The sequence below is a fragment of the Lithobates pipiens genome, unplaced genomic scaffold, assembly GCF_037356315.1.
Source record: "Lithobates pipiens isolate NorthernLeopardFrog02 unplaced genomic scaffold, aLitPip1_a1.2 Scaffold_3, whole genome shotgun sequence".
Taxonomy (NCBI): domain Eukaryota; kingdom Metazoa; phylum Chordata; class Amphibia; order Anura; family Ranidae; genus Lithobates; species Lithobates pipiens.
The window spans coordinates 49,759,781-49,778,513 of record NW_027507790.1 but is presented as its reverse complement, the minus strand read 5'-3'; the positions used below and the strand labels follow the sequence as shown (position 1 = coordinate 49,778,513).

At 41.3% G+C, this 18,733-nt stretch overlaps 1 protein-coding gene across 2 annotated transcripts in view; it reads left to right on the top strand.

Moving 5' to 3' along the window:
• Positions 1–18,350, top strand: part of HIRA (histone cell cycle regulator) — a 65,098-nt gene extending 46,748 nt beyond the window's left edge. For both annotated transcript variants that reach the window (XM_077461647.1, XM_077461646.1), the window contains 6 exons: positions 2,187–2,245; positions 4,142–4,247; positions 5,650–5,772; positions 12,918–13,081; positions 13,259–13,347; positions 17,081–18,350. In XM_077461647.1, coding sequence (XP_077317773.1) covers positions 2,187–2,245; positions 4,142–4,247; positions 5,650–5,772; positions 12,918–13,081; positions 13,259–13,347; positions 17,081–17,197 — 658 coding nt within the window. In that variant the 3' untranslated portion in view covers positions 17,198–18,350. The remainder of the gene's footprint in view (positions 1–2,186; positions 2,246–4,141; positions 4,248–5,649; positions 5,773–12,917; positions 13,082–13,258; positions 13,348–17,080) is intronic.
• The last annotated feature ends 383 nt before the right edge of the window (positions 18,351–18,733 follow it).

Below are 18,733 nucleotides of genomic sequence, written 5' to 3'. Positions count from 1 at the left end.
TATGTGATAAGTCTAGTCACGTATTTGTGTAACTTTTTTTTTTTTTTTCTCCCTATGGCTGTGTTTGTCGCTTTTATTTACAAACCACAGCAGATGGATAGGTACACATCATCTTTGTTTTGTGAAATGGGACCTTATTGTTCCCGCAAGTCTGTTTAAACACACTGTAGAATCTACAAATGGTTAATCTATTGAAAACTTGGAAAACATATGAACTCGCAAAGACTTTTAGTTCATCTGTCCTGTCTTGAGGCCTACTTGAATTTTAACATCTCTGCCAGTAGATTATAAAATGTATTATTTCTTTATCATAATTACAACAGCACCCCTAAGTGAAAATGTCCAAATTGGGCCCAAAGTGTAAATATTTTGTGTGGCCACCTTTTTCCAGCACTGCTTTAACCCTTTTGGGCATGGAGTTTACCAGCACTTCACACACTGGAGTCCTCTTCCAGTCCTCCATGATGACATCGCGGAGCTGGTGGATGTTAGAGACCTTGCTCTCCAACTTCCGTTTTCAGGATGCCCCACAGATGCTCAATAGGGTTTAGGTCTGGAGACATGCTTGGCCAGTCCATTGCCTTTACCCTCAGCTTCTTTAGCAAGGCAGTGGTTGTCTTGGAGTTGTGTTTGGGGTCGTTATCATGTTGGAATCCTGCCCTGCAGCCCAGTCTCTGAAGGGAAGGGGGATCATGCTCTGCCTCATTATGTCACAGTACATGTTGGCATTCATGGTTCCCTCAATGAACTGTAGCTCCCCAGTGTCAGCAGCACTCATGTATCCCCAGACCATGACCCTCCCACCACCATGATGGACTTTAGGCAAGAAGCACTTGTCTTTTGTACTCCTCACCTGGTTGCCACCACACACGCTTGACACCATCTGAACCAAATAACCAGGACATGGTTCCAGTAATCCATGTTTTTAGTCTGCTTGTCTTCAGCAAACTGTTTGCAGGCTTTCTTGTGCATCATTTTTAGAAGAGGCTTCCTTCTGGGACGACAACCATGCAAACCAATTTGATGCAGTGTACAGCATATGGTCTGAGCACTGACAGGCTGACCCCAACCCCTTCAACCTTCGCAGCAGTGATGGCAGCACTCATACATCTATTTCCCAAAGACAACTTCTGGGTATGACGCTGAGAACATGCACTGAACTTCTTTGGTCGACCATGGTGAGGGCTGTTCTGAGTGGAACCTGTCCTGGTAAGCCACTGTATGGTCTGGGCCACTGTGCTGCAGCTCCTTTTCAGGGTTTTGGCAATCTTTTTATAGCCTAGGCTATCTTTATGTAGAGCAACAATTCTTTTTTTCAGATCCTCAGAGTTCTTTGCCATGAGGTGCCATGTTGAACTTCCAGTGACCAGTATGAGAGAGTGAGAGCGATAACACCAACTTTAACACACCTGCTCCCCATTCACACCTGAGACCTTGTAACACTAATGAGTCACATGACACCGGGAAGGGAAAATGGCTAATTGGGCCCAATTTGTACATTTTCACTTGGTGTTCTCACTTTTATTGCCAGCAGTTTAGACATTAATGGCTGTGTGTTGTTGTTTTGAGGGGACAGCACATTTGCACTGTTATACAAACTGTACACTCACTACTTTATATTGTAGCAAAGTGTAATTTCTTCAGTGTTGTCACATGAAAAATAGAATTAAATTTTTACAGCAAATGTGATGGATGTGCTCACTTTTTTGAGATACTGTGTATATATACATTAATACTGTGCCATCCACTTTAACCATTTAAAGACCAGCCTTGTTTTGAGATTTTGGTGTTTCCATGCTTAAAACTGTGTTTTTGTTTTTTTTTTTGCTAGAAAAAAATATATATATTATGTTTGGGGGTTCTAACACCCTAGAGAATAAAATGGCGGTTGTTGCAATACTTTTTCTCACAATGTATTTGCGCAGCGGTCTTACAAGCGCATCCGCTATAAAACTGCAGGGGGCGGTCCGTAAGTGGTTAAAGGGCTACAGATTGAAAAGGAAAGGTGATTTTTTTAATAACGCTCAGTTAAAATATGACTTGTGTCGCAATTGTATACGCCATATTCTTATTTTTTTATTTGCTATTTCTTTTTCCCCAAAAAAGTGACGTTACCTTTTTATATAATTTAAATGCCAATTCTGAATAGATCTCTTTTTTTTTTTTTTTTTTTTTTTTTTTTCCAGGGATGTCCAGAACCAGGTAGTTGTTGTAAAGGATGAGTCTTTACAGACCATTTTATCAGGTAATGAATGATCCTAATGTAAACATATATGTTAAAAGAACCCTTTTTCCTTGATGCCATACCTTATCTATATATGTTCTATGTATTTCTATATGAATTGTTTAAATCCAATTCACAAGGATGCCTTACACTTTATTAAGCCTGTTCTGTAAATGGTGATATTTTACCACTACAAGTGCTGTTAATCCCTTGGGGAACATTTATCAATTTTGTTGCACATCAAGGCAGTGCTAAACAGGTGAAAATATATGGTAAATATATACTTGAGCTAATGGTGTGCAAAAAAAACTAAATTAAAACAAAAGCAGCTGCCATACACAAAGTGCTAATCACTTGGAAAAATTTTTAAAAAATTATAGCGCTTGCAAACTTACTATAGGTGAAGAAAACAAATAAATAATCAAGACAAAGTCCAAATAAAGTGGCTGAAAGTGCTCTAATCCAAGATGAAGGAAGTACAAAAATGCTTCAGAAACATTCAGGTGTATAACACCCCCTCACGTGTCCCCACTCACCTGATCAGGATGACCCCCAGCTTTGTAGTCTAGGGGACACTAAAGGCTTGATAGTAATATCCAGAGATGTCCAAGGATGATAGATTGATCTGATGTTCAAAGATTCTTTTATGAAGGTTCTCAGCCGGACAGACCACTACCCAACAAAAATATAAAGGATGGAACTGATAGTGAAGTGCTATTAAATAGATTTTTATTGCACAAGGGAATGGGTACTCACAAAAATTAAAGGGGTTGTAAAGGTAATTTTTTTATTTTCTACATAGGTTCCTTTGAGCTAGTGCATTGTTGGTTCACTTACCTTTTCCTTTGATTTCCCTTCTAAATGTTTTTTTGCTTTGTCTGAATATCTCACTTCCTGTTTCTCCTCAGTAAACTTCTCACCATTATTCGAGCTGGTGGTTAGTCAGCCAGAACAGCTTACTGAACAGCTTACTGAGGAGGAACAGGAAGTGAGAAATTCAGACAAAGAAAACAAAGAAAAAAAAACATTTAGAAGGGAAATCGAAGGAAAAGATAAGTGAACCAACAATGCACTAGCTTAAAGGAAGCTATGTAGAAAATAAAAAATTTACCTTTACAACCCCTTTAAGATCAAAGCAGGCACAAACATGGAGCTGTGGATGTAAAAAAAACGCCGTCCCCAGCATGCGTTCCACGAGACTGGAAGTGCGTTCCAGGAGACTGGAAGTGACGCCAGTAATACCGGAAATTGATTTTTATAATTCTAAACAGGAGCAGCAAGACAAATTATTCAGCTGATTTATGGCAAAGTTAGTTTGCCAAATCATAAACCATTCCTATTGCGCTGCGCAACTCGCGCATGTGCAGTAGGGAACCGGGAAGTGAAGCCGCAATGCTTCACTTCCTGATTCTCTCACCTAGAATGGCGGCAGCAGCAGCTGAGAGCCGAGCGATCGATCGGCCTCGGCTGCCGACATCGCTGGAACCTGGGACAGGTGAGTGTCCATTTATTAAAAGTCAGCAGCTGCAGTATTTATAGCTGCTGGCTATTAATATTTTTTTTTCCAGTGAAATCCATCTTTAAGCGGACAATGCATATAAAGGATTTAGCTGGGCTGTACAAGAGAAATCCATAGATGCCCTCACCCATACTAAATGGGGTTGATGGAGGAATCTCCCATTGTTGGCTAGCCAGATACCCAAACAGTAACTGCAAATTATTGGCTGCAGCAGGGCCACCCAGGGAACGAGTTTTAATCAGTGTATGGTCCGCTTTAGATTTATGACAAAGGGGAAAAAAACAGAACATAATTTGGTATCAACCTATAACTGACATGTGCGTTTTAGATGGAATGTGCTGTTTTAATGGGAATTGATATTGATGACATGGGCTTATTTATTCACATCTTGATTCCAGGAAATGATATGACAGTTACTCAGACATTGCTCACCCAGAGAGGTATACCTGTGCTGAGCTTGTCCAATGGCAAAGCGTATTGCTTTAATCCTGCACTCTCCACATGGTAAGAAACTAAGCTGTAAATAAATGCATCTATATTATGTGTATGTTATGCATACTTTGGGAAAATGTACTACAGAAATGAAAGCTAATGTCTTTGTAACAAAAACATTTGTTAATCTGTAAGGATGTCTTTTGTGATATTTTAATTAATTGCTTTAATCTGCAGTAATCCTGGGTTGATGAGGAGTTTATAACAGCAGATACTAACTCCTTCATGAAATGCAGGCTACAGTGTCCTACTAAATTATCTGCATAACATTGCAGAGAACATTTTATGATAGGAAAACCTGGTTATGTCTAACTTTTACAGATCACGTGACTTGCTTTTCTTCTCTCAGAACTAGGGTATCCAAAGCTTGGAAAAAGCAGATTGTTAAAGCACGTTCATTCTGCTGCCTAATAACTAGGCCCCTTAGTACAGTCAATTGTGAACATAATCTCTATCACGTCTAAACGCTTTTCTACTGGCAGGAGTGTCAAGCCCTTGGGCATGTATTAATTTCATTGCGAAAAGGGGTGCCCCAGGGGTTTTATGGGCAAAGGGTAAAAAAACAGGAGTAACAGACGTAAATAAAAGAATTTAAACAAAATGTATGAAGTACAAAGCAGCAATTATTATGGCTCTCTCATATTTTTCTTTATTCATTTCATTGGGCAGACTAATTCATTATGAAAACTGAAATGGAAAAACAAAATGCCAGAGCACCTAGCATTAGTGTGCATTTACCTCCATTTAGACACGTTTGACATTTTTATATGCTCAAAAGCTCCTCTCCTGAAAGCACAAGTGAAGGATTTTCTTTTTCCACTAAACTGTAAACGTATATAGAATGCATGGGCACCTAGGGTAACATGGAGGGGAATTTAGAGGCAGAGAAAAAAAGCTCAAACGCCTGTAACAGCAGCGTTTTTAAGCTTTTGTGCATTAGGCCTGAAGGTAATAACTAAACTTTAGGCTTGATGGTATGCAAAGTGGTAAAACACTAATTTTGCATTTGTCGTCAAAAGGACTAACAGTACACACAAGGTAATAAAGTTCCTACAGCACTGTATTTATTGATTGTGACGTAGACAATAGTTGCTGCCTTCACACACCTTGGATTTCCCTGCAATAATCATTAGACCCACAGGAATGTATTCAAATCTGACAACCAAACAGGAGAAGCAGGGTTTCCAGTTTACGTAAGTGCTTGATACATGACAGTGTAACTTATTAGCTATTCACACAAATTCTACCAGCTTACCATGTCCTGTACTCACCTTCAGCAATCTACTCTATAAATACAGGATTCTGTGACCAAAAAAAATGTTTGAAGTGTGCCCAAAGAAATACATGTTTTGAGCAATGAACAAAAAAAAATACAGATTGAGCCACCTTTTAACCGCTTGCCTTTCTCCAACAGGAACTTGGTATCTGACAAGCAAGATTCCTTGGCGCAGTGCGCAGATTATAGGAACTGTTTGACCTCGCAGGATGCCATATTGTGCTCCGGACCACTAGCCATAGTTCAAGGACGAGCGTCTAAGTAAGTTTATGTTAAAGTATTTTGATCTGTAATGTTAAGCTGGTCATACATATACAAATATGTGCTTTCTGATCAATTTAGGGTCAGTCTATACAATCTGACCCTTTTCAAAACCCTGTTAAGTACTGGTTATTCAAGAAACGAGAGAGAACCTGCACATCAAAGCCATTATTAAGTTACTGTTTTAATGAGAGAGAGGGATTTTTGGTCTACCTGTAAAATTATTTTCTTGGATTATATCACAGGGCACAAATAAGTTAATAGTCATAACTGCCACCTTTAGGTGAATGGACACTGACCAGATAAAAAAGGCAGGAGATCTTGCCCAGGCATAAACCCTCCTACTTCAGCTAAATGTCATTTTCAGACTTCTAACATAACATCCACCACAATGGCCAGAGGATCCATGGTGTGGGATACAGATATGTCCAGTTTGTTGTTAAATCTGGACACCGAGAATGGGACCCACAGAAATGGGAGGAATGTGAAGTTCTGCCCAAGATCAGGTCCTTGAATTCTTTTCCTTTTTTTTTTTTTTTTTTTTTTTGTGCCACATTACTTTTTGTCCCTCCTTCATGATTAGTAAATGTCACCGCCATATTATCATCCATCTGCACTCTTCCTTACAAGGAGACTGAAGATAGGCACACTAGTTCAGGAGGGTCAGGTGAATCGCTCGAAGTTCCAGAATGTTGACCAGCATTTTCTGCTACTCTGGCGACCACGTTCCCTAAAGAGAAAGGTTCTTAAGAACCCCAGCCAAACAGGATGGCATCCTCAGGACATTCCAGCACATTCGAAGGAAGGATTTTCCTGTTGCCAGCATATGCGTGGGTTTCTACCACATTCCAGAGATGCTTTGGTCTGGGGGGGGGGGGGGGGGGCAGGCGCATTGGCTGATGCATGGACTCTTGACACTTGTTCCATGCCACCTGGAAATTGAGCTGCAGAACTCTGGAGTGAGACTGTGCATAGAGGAACGCTTCAAAGGTTGCTACTGTTTTCCCCAACACCCTCATGGGACTCTTTCTGTGCAAGCAAAACATTTGACTGAGATGTATTCAGGACAAATGCCAAATATTTCTGGCATTTGGGTGGGACCAAGGCTGACTTTTGAAGGTTTAGAATCCAGCTGAACTTCTCCAAGACCTCACCCATCTGTACATTGTATGCCAACCACAGATGTGATTGCTCTTGAAGAAGCAAGTCATCCAGGTATCCCATAATGGGGGAACCTGTGGACTCTCAACTTCAGAACCGGTGCCAACACCCTGGTGAACACCCTGGGAGCCATGAACAGACTGAAGTGTAAAGCCACAAATTGGTAGTGGCAATACTCCACTGCAAAACGCAGAATTTGTTGGTGAGGTTGGAAAATGAGAATGTAATTATGGGCATCCTTGATGTCGTCCACTGATGCAAGGAATTTTCCTTGATGAAGTGTAGCAATCACAGACTGGAAAGTCTCCATCCTGAATTTTTGGAACGTGTCAAAAATATGCCAGATGTTTCAATTTGGTTCGGCGACTGTGAACAGGTTGGTGTAAAATAGAATAAAATTAAAATGACTGTGCTTATCAGCCAAAAAGAGCACGTGAATAAGTGACTGGATGAAACATAAATAAGTTTGTGGTCAAAGGAGATAAAAACCTCCACCTCTGTACACACTGCCGCTTACCAATGCCAAATGATCTCCTATTACAGGAGATCACACTCGCTAATGGCTTAATAACCAGCCCAGGCCTTTTGAGAGATGGAACGGTGATCCCAGCGCCTTCACCGAATGTAATCTTTCAGGGGCACGTGTTGCCCATTGATACCCAAAAAGACATAAAAGCTTCCATAGTGTAACATCCTAGGTTACTTTATTTAAATAAGAAAGTATTGCACTTACAGCTAAAACAATAAGAGATTGCAGTATAAAGGAGCTGGCCGGCTCTCGATAGCAGCCCGTCACTCCGGGACCTGCGTGAACGTGGTGACGTCAGCACGTCACTCCTCCCTATGTGTTTCGTCACACCTGGCATCGTCCTGGGGCCTGTTAAATGCCACTGTGTCCCACGATGGCTGTATTCAGAGCTCACTCGCCGTCTGACTTCACACAAGAAAGAATGTGAATAAGACTGAATATTACATTTATAATATAAATAATATGTTATATAATTAATATATTTTAGTATTAAGGTTTCTTGCTAGTAATCATTCACATGAGAGCAATAGCGCAACTTAATATAGAAGGTTGGTGTAAAAACCCTGAGGCCATTTCCCCCTACCCGTACGGGCACAATGAAACCTTGGAACAGAAGTTCTCCCAGGGCTGCCAGGACAACTGCTACCCCCCCCCCCCCCCCCCCCTTCTTATTTTTTTATTGATCCAAAGGCACCAGAGTACATTAAAGTGGTTGTAAACCTCAGAAATGAAATATGAACAAAGCATATCCCTATAGAGGGTCCTTTTTTCAGTTAAGAGTACTAAGTGTCAACTTTTGTCTGCTTCTTAGTTCCTCTGCTATCCCCCGGAATTACTTCTGACATGTTTTCCTAACACCAAGAGAAACCTGGTGACAGGAGGGATCTCCAGTTGAGTGACAGCCTCCGCTCTGTTCCTGAGAGCTGTGTGGAGGGGTGTGTCCCTTTTTATCCAGTCTGCTCTCCTCACTGAGCTCTGCAGTGTGTGACTGCAGCTCTCTGCCCCCCTTTTTCTGAACTCTCAGAAAAGCTGTATAATTTAGCACTTTGAACAGATTTAGAGAAGAGGGGGCTGCATATAGACAGGTACAACTTGCATAGGAGGATTTATTTTATGTGTTATTTTATCACATGAGGCCAGTCACTTTATTGGGTATATGTAAGGGTTTGCAACTACTTTTTTTTTTTTTTTTTAATTATTTTTATTAATTTGCAAGTAAAACAATAAAACAACCTACAGCCTATTGGGCATACCCAGGCTGATTATTACAAAACCCCCCCTGAGTCAAACAATCAGGGAACAACCAAATAACCCTCCCCCTCCCCCCACCCGATACACCGCCACCGGCGTGTGCATCCAAACAGAAAAAAGAAAAAACCCCCCTCCCCCTGTACGCTCCAGCACCACTGCACATTACTCAGGACAGTTACTTAATTTGCCCATGCTCCACCGCAGTCCACACTCAGACCCAGGTTAAAATATGCATGCATCACCCTTCACCTACCAATCCCCCATTGCCCACGTAAATACTGACCCAAGGTTACATGAATATCACACAACTTAGAACTCTTCCCCTAGTCACTAATGAAACTCCATCAGTCCGGATTCAAGTCAGCGTTGGTGTCACGCGACTCCGTCCAAATGCCCCATACTTTATGAAATTTAGTGCCACACCCTCGCGAAAGGTAGGTGGCCCTGTAAAGAGGGAGAGCCGTATTCACTAAGTGCTTCCAAAAATTAATAGAGGGGGCTACCGGGGCCTTCCATTTGAGAACAATCGACTTACGGGCATAGTACAGCAATAAGCCCAGGAGTGTTCTGAGCGCTCGGCGTGGAGCCAGCGGCTCGACCAGTCCTAAGAGGCATATCTCGACCGATAAAGGTATGTTAACGGTGGTAACCGCCAGAATAAAATTAGTCACCTCCACCCAGAACCCAGCTATCTGAGGACAGCTCCAGAACATGTGTATGAAATCCGCCGAAAGTGAGTTGCATCTCCAACAAGAATCAGGGACAGATGGATAGATTCTGTGAAGACGTTGCGGAGTGTAATATACCCTATGCACTATTTTGAATTGCACCAATCTATCTCTGGCTGACACTAACTGTAGGAAAGGATACCCCCATACATCTTCCCAGTCCTCCGTATCCAAGGAGGGAAAATCAGCCTCCCACCTTGCCCTTTGGAGTTCCAGACCGGTATGGACACCCGGGAGTAATACCTTGTAGATAGCAGACAACGGTTTGGACAGATCAACATCTCTGAGCAGAGATTCCAACCTTGAGGTGTAAAATGCGACGGGGGCATTTCCAAACTGCGTTCGAAAGGCATGATTAAGTTGTAAGTATCTGAATAAGTGTGAGTTGGGCAGTGTATACTGTTGTTTCAGCCTGTCAAAGGTCTGAATTTTGCCCTCAACACAGAGTTGATCAATATATTTAATACCCCTGCTTGCCCATACACTAGGGTCGGGAATAGAGCCAAATTCCGGTAAATTCGGATTGAGCCAAAGAGGACTATGCGGGGAGATGTGTCCCGAGGGTACGGGGCGCATCAGATTGGCAGCCTTCCATGCCCTTATAACCGCCCTCATTGCAGCAGTAAGAGGAAAAGGGGCTCGCAGACCGCGATACACCAAGTGTCTTAGTGCCTCATACGACCCCAACCACGCCGCTTCCAGGACCACCGCCGCATTGGACTCGTCTGAAACCAGCCAATTATGAGCATGAGTCAGAAGAGCCGCCACATAGTAGGAGTGCAAATCCGGGCAAGCCAATCCACCCTCCCCCCAAGGCCTCTGCAATGTTTGCAACTACTTTAAACTTGAAGTGGCACGATAGCAAAATCCTGTGGACACCATGCTACAAACTCATTCATCTGATATCCTTGGTCTAGGTAGCCACAAAGATCTTTAGGCATGGTGACAAATGCAACGAAAGTTTGCATCCCAGGCATTCTAGACTAGTAAGAACACCTGAAAGCTGATCTCTTGGCCCAGAAACAACTGTAGAGAATTCTTCCTGTGACACAAAGGAAGTATTGGCTTGAGCCCCTGCAACAGTGGAAACAGCAGATAAGGGCAGGGATTCAGAGCTAATCTGACCCCCAGGGGAGCTATTAAAGGGAAAACTCTGCAGGGGAGCACCTTTTTCTGGCAAAGGAAACTGAGATCCCCCCATTTTCATTCTCCCCACACCTCTGCCTGCAAGGCTTGCTGACTGTTGACTGTACCCCAAAAATACAACTGCCCCTGCACTTGCTGGGTTCCTGTGGCAAGGATGCAGCTCATTTAGCAGTTGTGGAAGGCTGGATGCTGTATGGCGCAGTGGGTCGTAAAACCCATAGGGTTGAATGGGACACAAGATGGTGCATGCGCAGTAGCACATGATGACGTTATCCTGTGGAATACCATCTGGCTGCTCTTGTACACTGCCACAACCTATATATCACTCCTATTAAAGGGGAAACTCTAGTTTCTATGCCACCCTGCACCACATGCTCACAACACAGAAGGGGCACTGTTTAAAGGAGGGGGGCTGTCAAAACTCTTCAGACACAGAGGCAGCCACCAGTCCGCACTGCGGGGCATTAGTATGAGCACGTTTCACCCATCATGGCGGGCATGCTCCACAGGTCCTTCAGACACTCCCCTCTAGGATGATTGCTGCCCAGGACCTGCAGAGAACCCTGCCAGTGAGATCACCAGGTACACTGTACAGTGGAGTTCACTGCCTGCAGGATCTAGCACCAAATAGCAGATTTACCAGCTGTCCCCACTCATGCATGCGGGGGCTGGGTACCATCCCAATTGGCCAGCAGGCTGTAGCGACTAATCAGGAGAAGGCTCACTCCTTTCCAGAGAGCATGTGAGAAAGGGGAACACTTGCACAAAACTGAGGTTTAGCTGAGCTTGGAGGGGTTATACTTCTAGGAACTCCTGACCTTTTTTTGTGTTATTCACCTAAAGGTGGAAGCATAACTTGCACAGTAATGACTACCTGATGTATGATTTAAGAAATAAGGGTTTTCAGCCGTCCTATCTGAGATCACAGCAGCTATCGTGTTGAAAATAGTGGTTGCCTAGACATGTACTGAAAATAAGCAGGTGAAGTCTGAAATAGCCTTTTTTAATAGTAATCAAAACAAGAATATGTTGACTAATTCTTGGCAATAGACAGACTGATGACTCACTGAGCATAGATGATGGGTGACCACACATTTGCTTGTCTCATTGATGGAGTTCAGGAACCAAAACCATGCTTTCAGCAACTTGTGTTTATAAATTCAAAAAATTTTAATTCTTTTGTAGAAAAAAAATATCCCCATAGTTTTAATAAGATGATCATTTGTGGCAAACCTAAGGAATGGATGATATAGGGCAGTGTTTTTTTTCAACCTTTTTTCAGTCAAGGCACCATTTAAAATTCTGCGCAATCTTGAGGCACCACATTCTAAAATATAAAACACTAAACTATTAGTTTTACGTATTGCAGCAATATCCACACACACACAGGGCACCCAATGCTAGAGGCTATTTGTTTCTCCACCTTTGCACATTGGTTCTGACTACTATTCCAGACTCTCTCTTCCCTCAGTTCCCCCCCTCACTCTGCTAATGCGACCCCAGTGCTGACAGAGCAGCAGCAAAGGGGGCAAACTAGGAAACCGACAGTCCTCATTATCAACATATGGCGTCATCAGTTGTTGGGATGCCAGCAGCTGGGCCGCATGGTGCTAAAGGGTGTAATTCTGAACATCCAAAAACTTGTGGCTTTGTGTAAAAGGCCGCCTTGATCATCCCATTAGTTTGATAATTTTGGGACGGTTTTAGGCACCCCTAAAGAACCCAGATGGCACCTCAGGGTGCAGCGGAACCCTGGTTGAAAAATGCTGGCATACTGCAACACAGAAATCCATGTTGCCTTTTGATAGGCATTGCCTTGCGCTGAATTTTGGTGCCTCTCCTGGAGAAAGGAGTTTTTTTTGTTTTTTTTATCTATGACCTTGTACGTTTATTTATTTTTTTGGACAATTGGAAACAATTTTTAGGCGTTTTTTGCCAGGGTGCCCCTGAAGGACCCAGAAGACACCCCAGGGTACCCTGGTTGAAAAAGTCTGATATAGGGCACCTTATCAGGAGCAAATAAACTCTCTTGGCAATCCATGCCAATGTCAGATGGTTTCCCACTTACTGGCAATGCTTTTCCTTGGGAAAGGAGTGAAAACATCAATGTTTCCTTGTAGATTAGCTGCTAACAGTTATTGGAAAACATAAATTGAGATTAATGTGAGCCTGGCAGGGAAGGCAGGGTCATATTACCCCTTACTCGCCATAAGATGTTTGCCCATGTATGACTGGCCTATGAAAACTGGAGCTATCAGAAGCAAAGATTATAGCACATTACATGCCCATGCACAATTTGTCTGATTTGTACCCTTTTGTGTCCACTGTAGTGCAGGCAGACAGGCTGCTCGTCTTTTCACAATGCCTCATCAGGTACAACAGGAGACCACCATGGCTTACCTGGAGAATCAGATTGCAGCTGCCCTCATTCTACAGTCCAGCCAGGAGTACCGATACTGGCTGTTCATCTATGCACGCTTCCTCGTTAATGAAGGTGAGCCGCACTACAGCATTCTAATAGTTTAAGAATATATGCAACCATTTTATTTTTTTAAAGAAAATTTAAATGGCCAACTTGCAGTTTAACCAACATTATATATCTTAATGTTCTAGTGATGTTATTTTGAGCCAAATATAGCTAAAGCCTATTTTATGATATTACACTATGCAGGTTTTGAGCAGAAGCTGCGGGAGGTTTGTCAGGATCTTCTGGGCCCAGTCCATCGATCATCTGGCAGCCAGTGGGAATCAAGAATCTTGGTAAGTGTAAATCTGGCCGTAGATGGGTAGAATTTCAAATGAAAGTTCTTGGGAAAAGAAGGTTCTAAGAGTTTTTTTGTTTGTTTTTTTATTTTATTTTTTTCTAATTAGTGGGGTTAAATCTACCTTCATTTTTAACCGCAGTGATGAGAAAATTTGAAGCTGTAAGATTGAATTTTTTCCTGTTCAGTAAATGTCATTCATTCCAAAAGCAAACATTCTTTTGAAGGAAATTGAATGCTTTGAGAATTTTGGTACAAATTTTCTTAAGACTGTTTTCCTAAGAATTTTCTCTACAACTTTTTATACAATTAGAGGAACATTTATCATTCACCTAAAGAATGCCTTCCTGCATAAATCATTGAGTCTTGTAGCCATTACCAAAAACTTAATTTGGACCAACAGGATACATGTTCATTGCACATCCTTTGTTTTTAATATCTAATACTATAGTAGTGTTAAAAAAATTTAAGTTATTGATTTACATTTTTAAATTTTTCATCCTTGTGTTCAATAAAGACTACATCAGATTTCAAGTCAAAACAATATACAGTGTCAACATTCTGTAAACCAGCTAAGCTTCTGTATGTTGGGTGACCACAAGTAATGGAAAGTTTTGAGCATTTGCAGGCAAAATTTAGATTGATATAGATGAAGGAAAGAGGAGAAATTGTTGAGCTCTTTTGCACCTTCATCTAGTCCTCCATGAGGAGACACAAAGGGGGAGATTTAATAAAACGTGCACACAGAATCTGGTGCAGCTGTGCATAGTAACCAATCAATTTCTAACTTCAGCGTGTTTATAAAACCTAAACATTTTTTAACCTTAATGCATTCTTTGTAAGGTAAAAAATATTTAAGAGGAAGTAAACCCTGATGAGTTTACTTCCTCTTTCATTCCCTGCAAAGGTAAAGCATAATGGACTTCTATGCATCGCATAGTAGTCCATTATGTGTCGATCCAGCTCAGTGTCCATCTGCAGCTCTTTTCTCCCCTCAATCTCTCGCAGGCTTTGCTGAGGCAGGCTCCCGCTGCTGTCAATCAAAGCCAGTGATGAGGGAGGGCAGGGCCAATAGTTTTCTAAACAGATGCAGGCAACAGAGCTCAGGGGTGAGCACACAGGTGGGCCCCCATAGGAAGCATTTTCCTATGGTGTACCACTGAGAAGCGAGAGCCAGGAGCACCAGCGGGGGACCCAAGAGGATGTTCAGGGCTACTCTGTGCAGAAGTAAATATAGACAGGTTTGTTTAATTGTTTGTGTTTACAATCACTTCAAGCTTTGGCAATAACCTAGAACCTTATTGGTTATTGTGTGTACCAGTTTTAGTCTTTTTTTTATTTTTATTTTTTTATGAATAGAGTGGAGAGGAATTGGAACCCCTGACAGTTTTTATTGTTCTCTGTGCCCCTGTTGGGAAGATCCCCCCCCCCCCCTCTCTGTTTGTCTTGTTTACCATTACCATTAAAAGTGAAAGTGAAGAAAATCCCTAATTTTTGTGTTGTCCCCAGAAAAGTAAGAGGGGTAGTCTTTCGAAGGGGACAGTAGTTCTGATAATGTGGGGGTCCCCAAGATATTCCCTTAATTTGTAGGGATTTCCTCTTACTTCCTGTTTAGCTATGGAACAGGAGGTGAAGGGAAATCTGATGGTTTATAACTCCCTTGATCTATCCAAAATGGGGAAAAAAAGTTTTGCCTATAGTTCTATTTTAAAGTAATAGTGACTCTGGGGTGGCAAAGTATTTTTAAATCTTAGGACAGCAAATCAAAGAAGAAATAACTTCCATGGAAGTAGTTCCGTTCCGTGAAAAGGTATGAGCAAAGACTAAAGGCTCATACACACTATAAGAAAATCTGGCGAACATTTTCATCCCAAGATTTTCGTGTAGCGTGTACACAACTTTCGACAGCCGATTCCCAATTTTTGTACGAAATTTCCCGAAAGGACAAACTCCAAAATTTGTCTCGTACGGGAAGGGAAAAAACGATTTTCATGTAATGTGTACCATTTTCACACGATTTTCGTCCAAGACAAATCAGACGAGAGTCTGTGCATTAGCAGCAACGATAAACAGCAAAAAAAAAGCCTTTGTCGTACGAGAATATTCGTAAAAAAATTTGGTATAAATTCTCTTTCATCATCGGTTCTGATTTGCTGAGAAACATCGGACTAACTTTTGCCCGATTTTCTTATAGTGTGTACCCCACTTAATACACCAGAGCGGTCTAGAAACTGGAGATGGACCTCATTCAATAAAAACAATGAGATGATGATGTGTGTTTTGTTGTTTTTGTTTTTTTCAAACTTTTATTGGTATAAAAGACAAGACAAGAAATGTTAGGAAGCGCATAACACAGGACATCCAGCCTTGCATAGTTATACATGTCCACAATAGGCCAAAATAAACATATCGGTGAGTTATTACAACAATCCACAGGGACCCTGTGAATTAGAGAGCTAGAACTAGTAACCGTTCATTTCACAGGCATGAGAATTGCAGGACATATAGTAACAAAATAGATAGAAGGTGGAGGTAAAGGGGAGAGGGTTTTAGCAATGTTTTCTTCAGCATTCTATTGTCAGTCCACAGCAGTTTTATGAAGCATTTAGAAGAGGACCAGCACTATACTAATCTGCTTGGTAGAATTATTTTATTTTTTTTGCTGTACTCTGCCAGCAGTGCACACTGCCAGTTCAGGATGGAACTGGGTGGGGGGATGATTTAACTCAAGTACTCCTACACACACACGTTTACATCTCCGGACACCCAATAGCTGAAGAGAAGATACTGGGCTGATGAATTTAAAGTGGCTGTAAAGTCATTACTGACAAATCCTGTAATCCTCTCTCTTGCAGGATGATATAATGTCCAGTATCTGTTTTTTTTTTTTTTTTTTTTTTATTATTATTATTATTATTATTATTATTATTATTATGCAAAATACCTTATTTTACAGTGCAGCTGGGCATTCACATGACCTGCTGGCTCTCCTTTCCAGTTCCGAGCACTACAGGGAGGGGTTGTGATTCCCTGCTGATGTCACCTGGGAGGAGAGAAGGAGAGCAGTGGGAGGTCATGTGAGTGCCCAGCAGCGCTGCAAATAAAGTATTTTGCGCAATAATAAAAAAAAAACAGATACTGCACATTATAGCCTCTAAAAGAGGGGATTACAGGATTTGCCAGTAGTAGTGTTACAGCTATAGCGGCAGCAAGGAGATGGATCACACACCGAGCTGACAGGGAGGGAGAGAGCTGAGAGAAGTAGGCTGACGAAGGCATGTAACCTGACCACAGTAAATGGTGATCAGCAATGATTACCATGGTCAACACAAGGGGAATACAGGAACAGGCCGGATCAACCAGGTTTTTTAGACCATAGAGGACAAATTTATATCCTTATTTTAAAGGATCAGAATCATTTTATTGTTACACTTTAACCGAGAAATGGCAGCGACAGACACAGTGGCATCCTGTATCACAGAGCTTAATGGCAAACCCAGATGTAGGTGTGCCATAATGGGCAATTATGTTATGCATATTTGCAGTTTATGGCAAGAGCTGCAGACCCTCAGCCACACTAGTTTTTTCTTTTTATGCTCTTATCAACTTGTTTGAGTGAAATAAATATATAAGTTCACTAATCCAATTAACCTTTAGTAAATCATCCCTAATGTCTACTATTCTACCTTTTGTGTCATGGCTTTTAATTTTGTCCTTATCTTGTTGTCCAGGGTTATCGTAAAAGAGAGCTGCTTAAGGAACTACTCCCACTTATTGGACAGAATCTTCGATTTCAGCGACTCTTTACCGAGTATCAAGAGCAACTGGACAGTTTAAGGGACAAATAACTTTGGTATACATCCAAATCCTCCTATTTGGTTGTTCTCCTTTGCGTAAATGCCTGCAAGTTTAGGAAGATGAACAGCAAGGCAGCTTCCACTGTGAGAAACAATGGTGCTGAGGGGAAGATGCATGGACATTGGGATGACACAATCTGCTCTAGCCTGTTGAGCACCAGCTAGAAGCCCTGTATCCATTATGTCTTTCACATTCGCTGAAAGACTGAGAGTTTCTGTTAAAACATTAGAAATTGAATGAGAAGATAATAGTCGTCGTTTGCAAGAAAAGCACAGTATGTTATTGAAACACTTGAATTGCGCGCTACCCTGTCCATAATGAAGGTTGTGTCCCATTGCTTAGCCAAGATCTTGCACTATACTAAGTAACAATGATGGGTACAACAGTGTGTTATTTTGCAGCCTGATTTCACCTTTAAATATAGAAAAATGCTGCCCCATCGCAGACTATTTTTGTATTAGACTTTGATAACTTGTAATATTACATTTTCAATGCCCAACCCCAAATACCTACATTTCTGCTGACTGTAGGATGCTATTATGATGAATACTGTGTCTAAGTAATACAATAGACGATTCTGTACTCATTCAGTTTTTAATTTTCAAATGTTTGTAAAAGACAGGGTTTTTTTCCATTCCTTTTCTAATTACCGAATAAAAAAAAAATTGCATTTTTTTTTTTTTTTTTTTTTTACAAACTATTAAAATCATGAGTTGTAAAGAGATGATAGGGGCAACTGTTTTTGTATTAAAAGGAGATTTTCTGGGCCTCTTTGTCTGCCATGCTCCATTAATGGGGTCCTATAGGATAACGAAAGATGTAACTTGGCGGACTGAAAATTGGACACTCGGGGGATATATATATATATAATCTCTATTTATATCATCATTTACAGAACATTCTCTTTCGAATAATCACTCATTGATTCTGTTCCACCTGTGATATGGGGAAGTTGTAAGGAGCACACATTCCCAGGTTCCTATAAAAAATGCGGCAGTTTGTCTTGCCCTTAATTATGGGCAACTGAAATTAACGTCAGATGTTTTTTGTTCACAGGATTCAGATTTAGATCTGAGTCTATCAACGCCAAACAGTAAATGTGAACCCTTCACAACCATTTCATACAATAAAATTCAAAGTTTACGTCGTTCTCTGCTTTTCTCTAGCCCTGTAAGGAAAATGGAATTTTATTTAATGCTGAACTCCAGGGAAATATCAAACTGAGGCCCAGCGCAGCAAAAGTGCATGACAAATATCCCCTTTATATTCTGTCTAATTGTGCACATCTGTGTGCTGCGTTTTTGAAAAGTCCTGCTTGCTACATCTTCATGCCCAGTTTGAGAAACACACCAAAAATGCACCTTCCAATATAGTCAAATGAAACACACCACATGGTGTTTTTGGTTTTATTGAGTTGCATCAACTTTTTTCCGGTTGTCCAGTGATACAAAAGTCTCGTATTTTTTAAGTTAAAAATAAAAAACATGTTCTACTTAACTGTTCTGTGCAGTAGTTTTGCAAAGAGC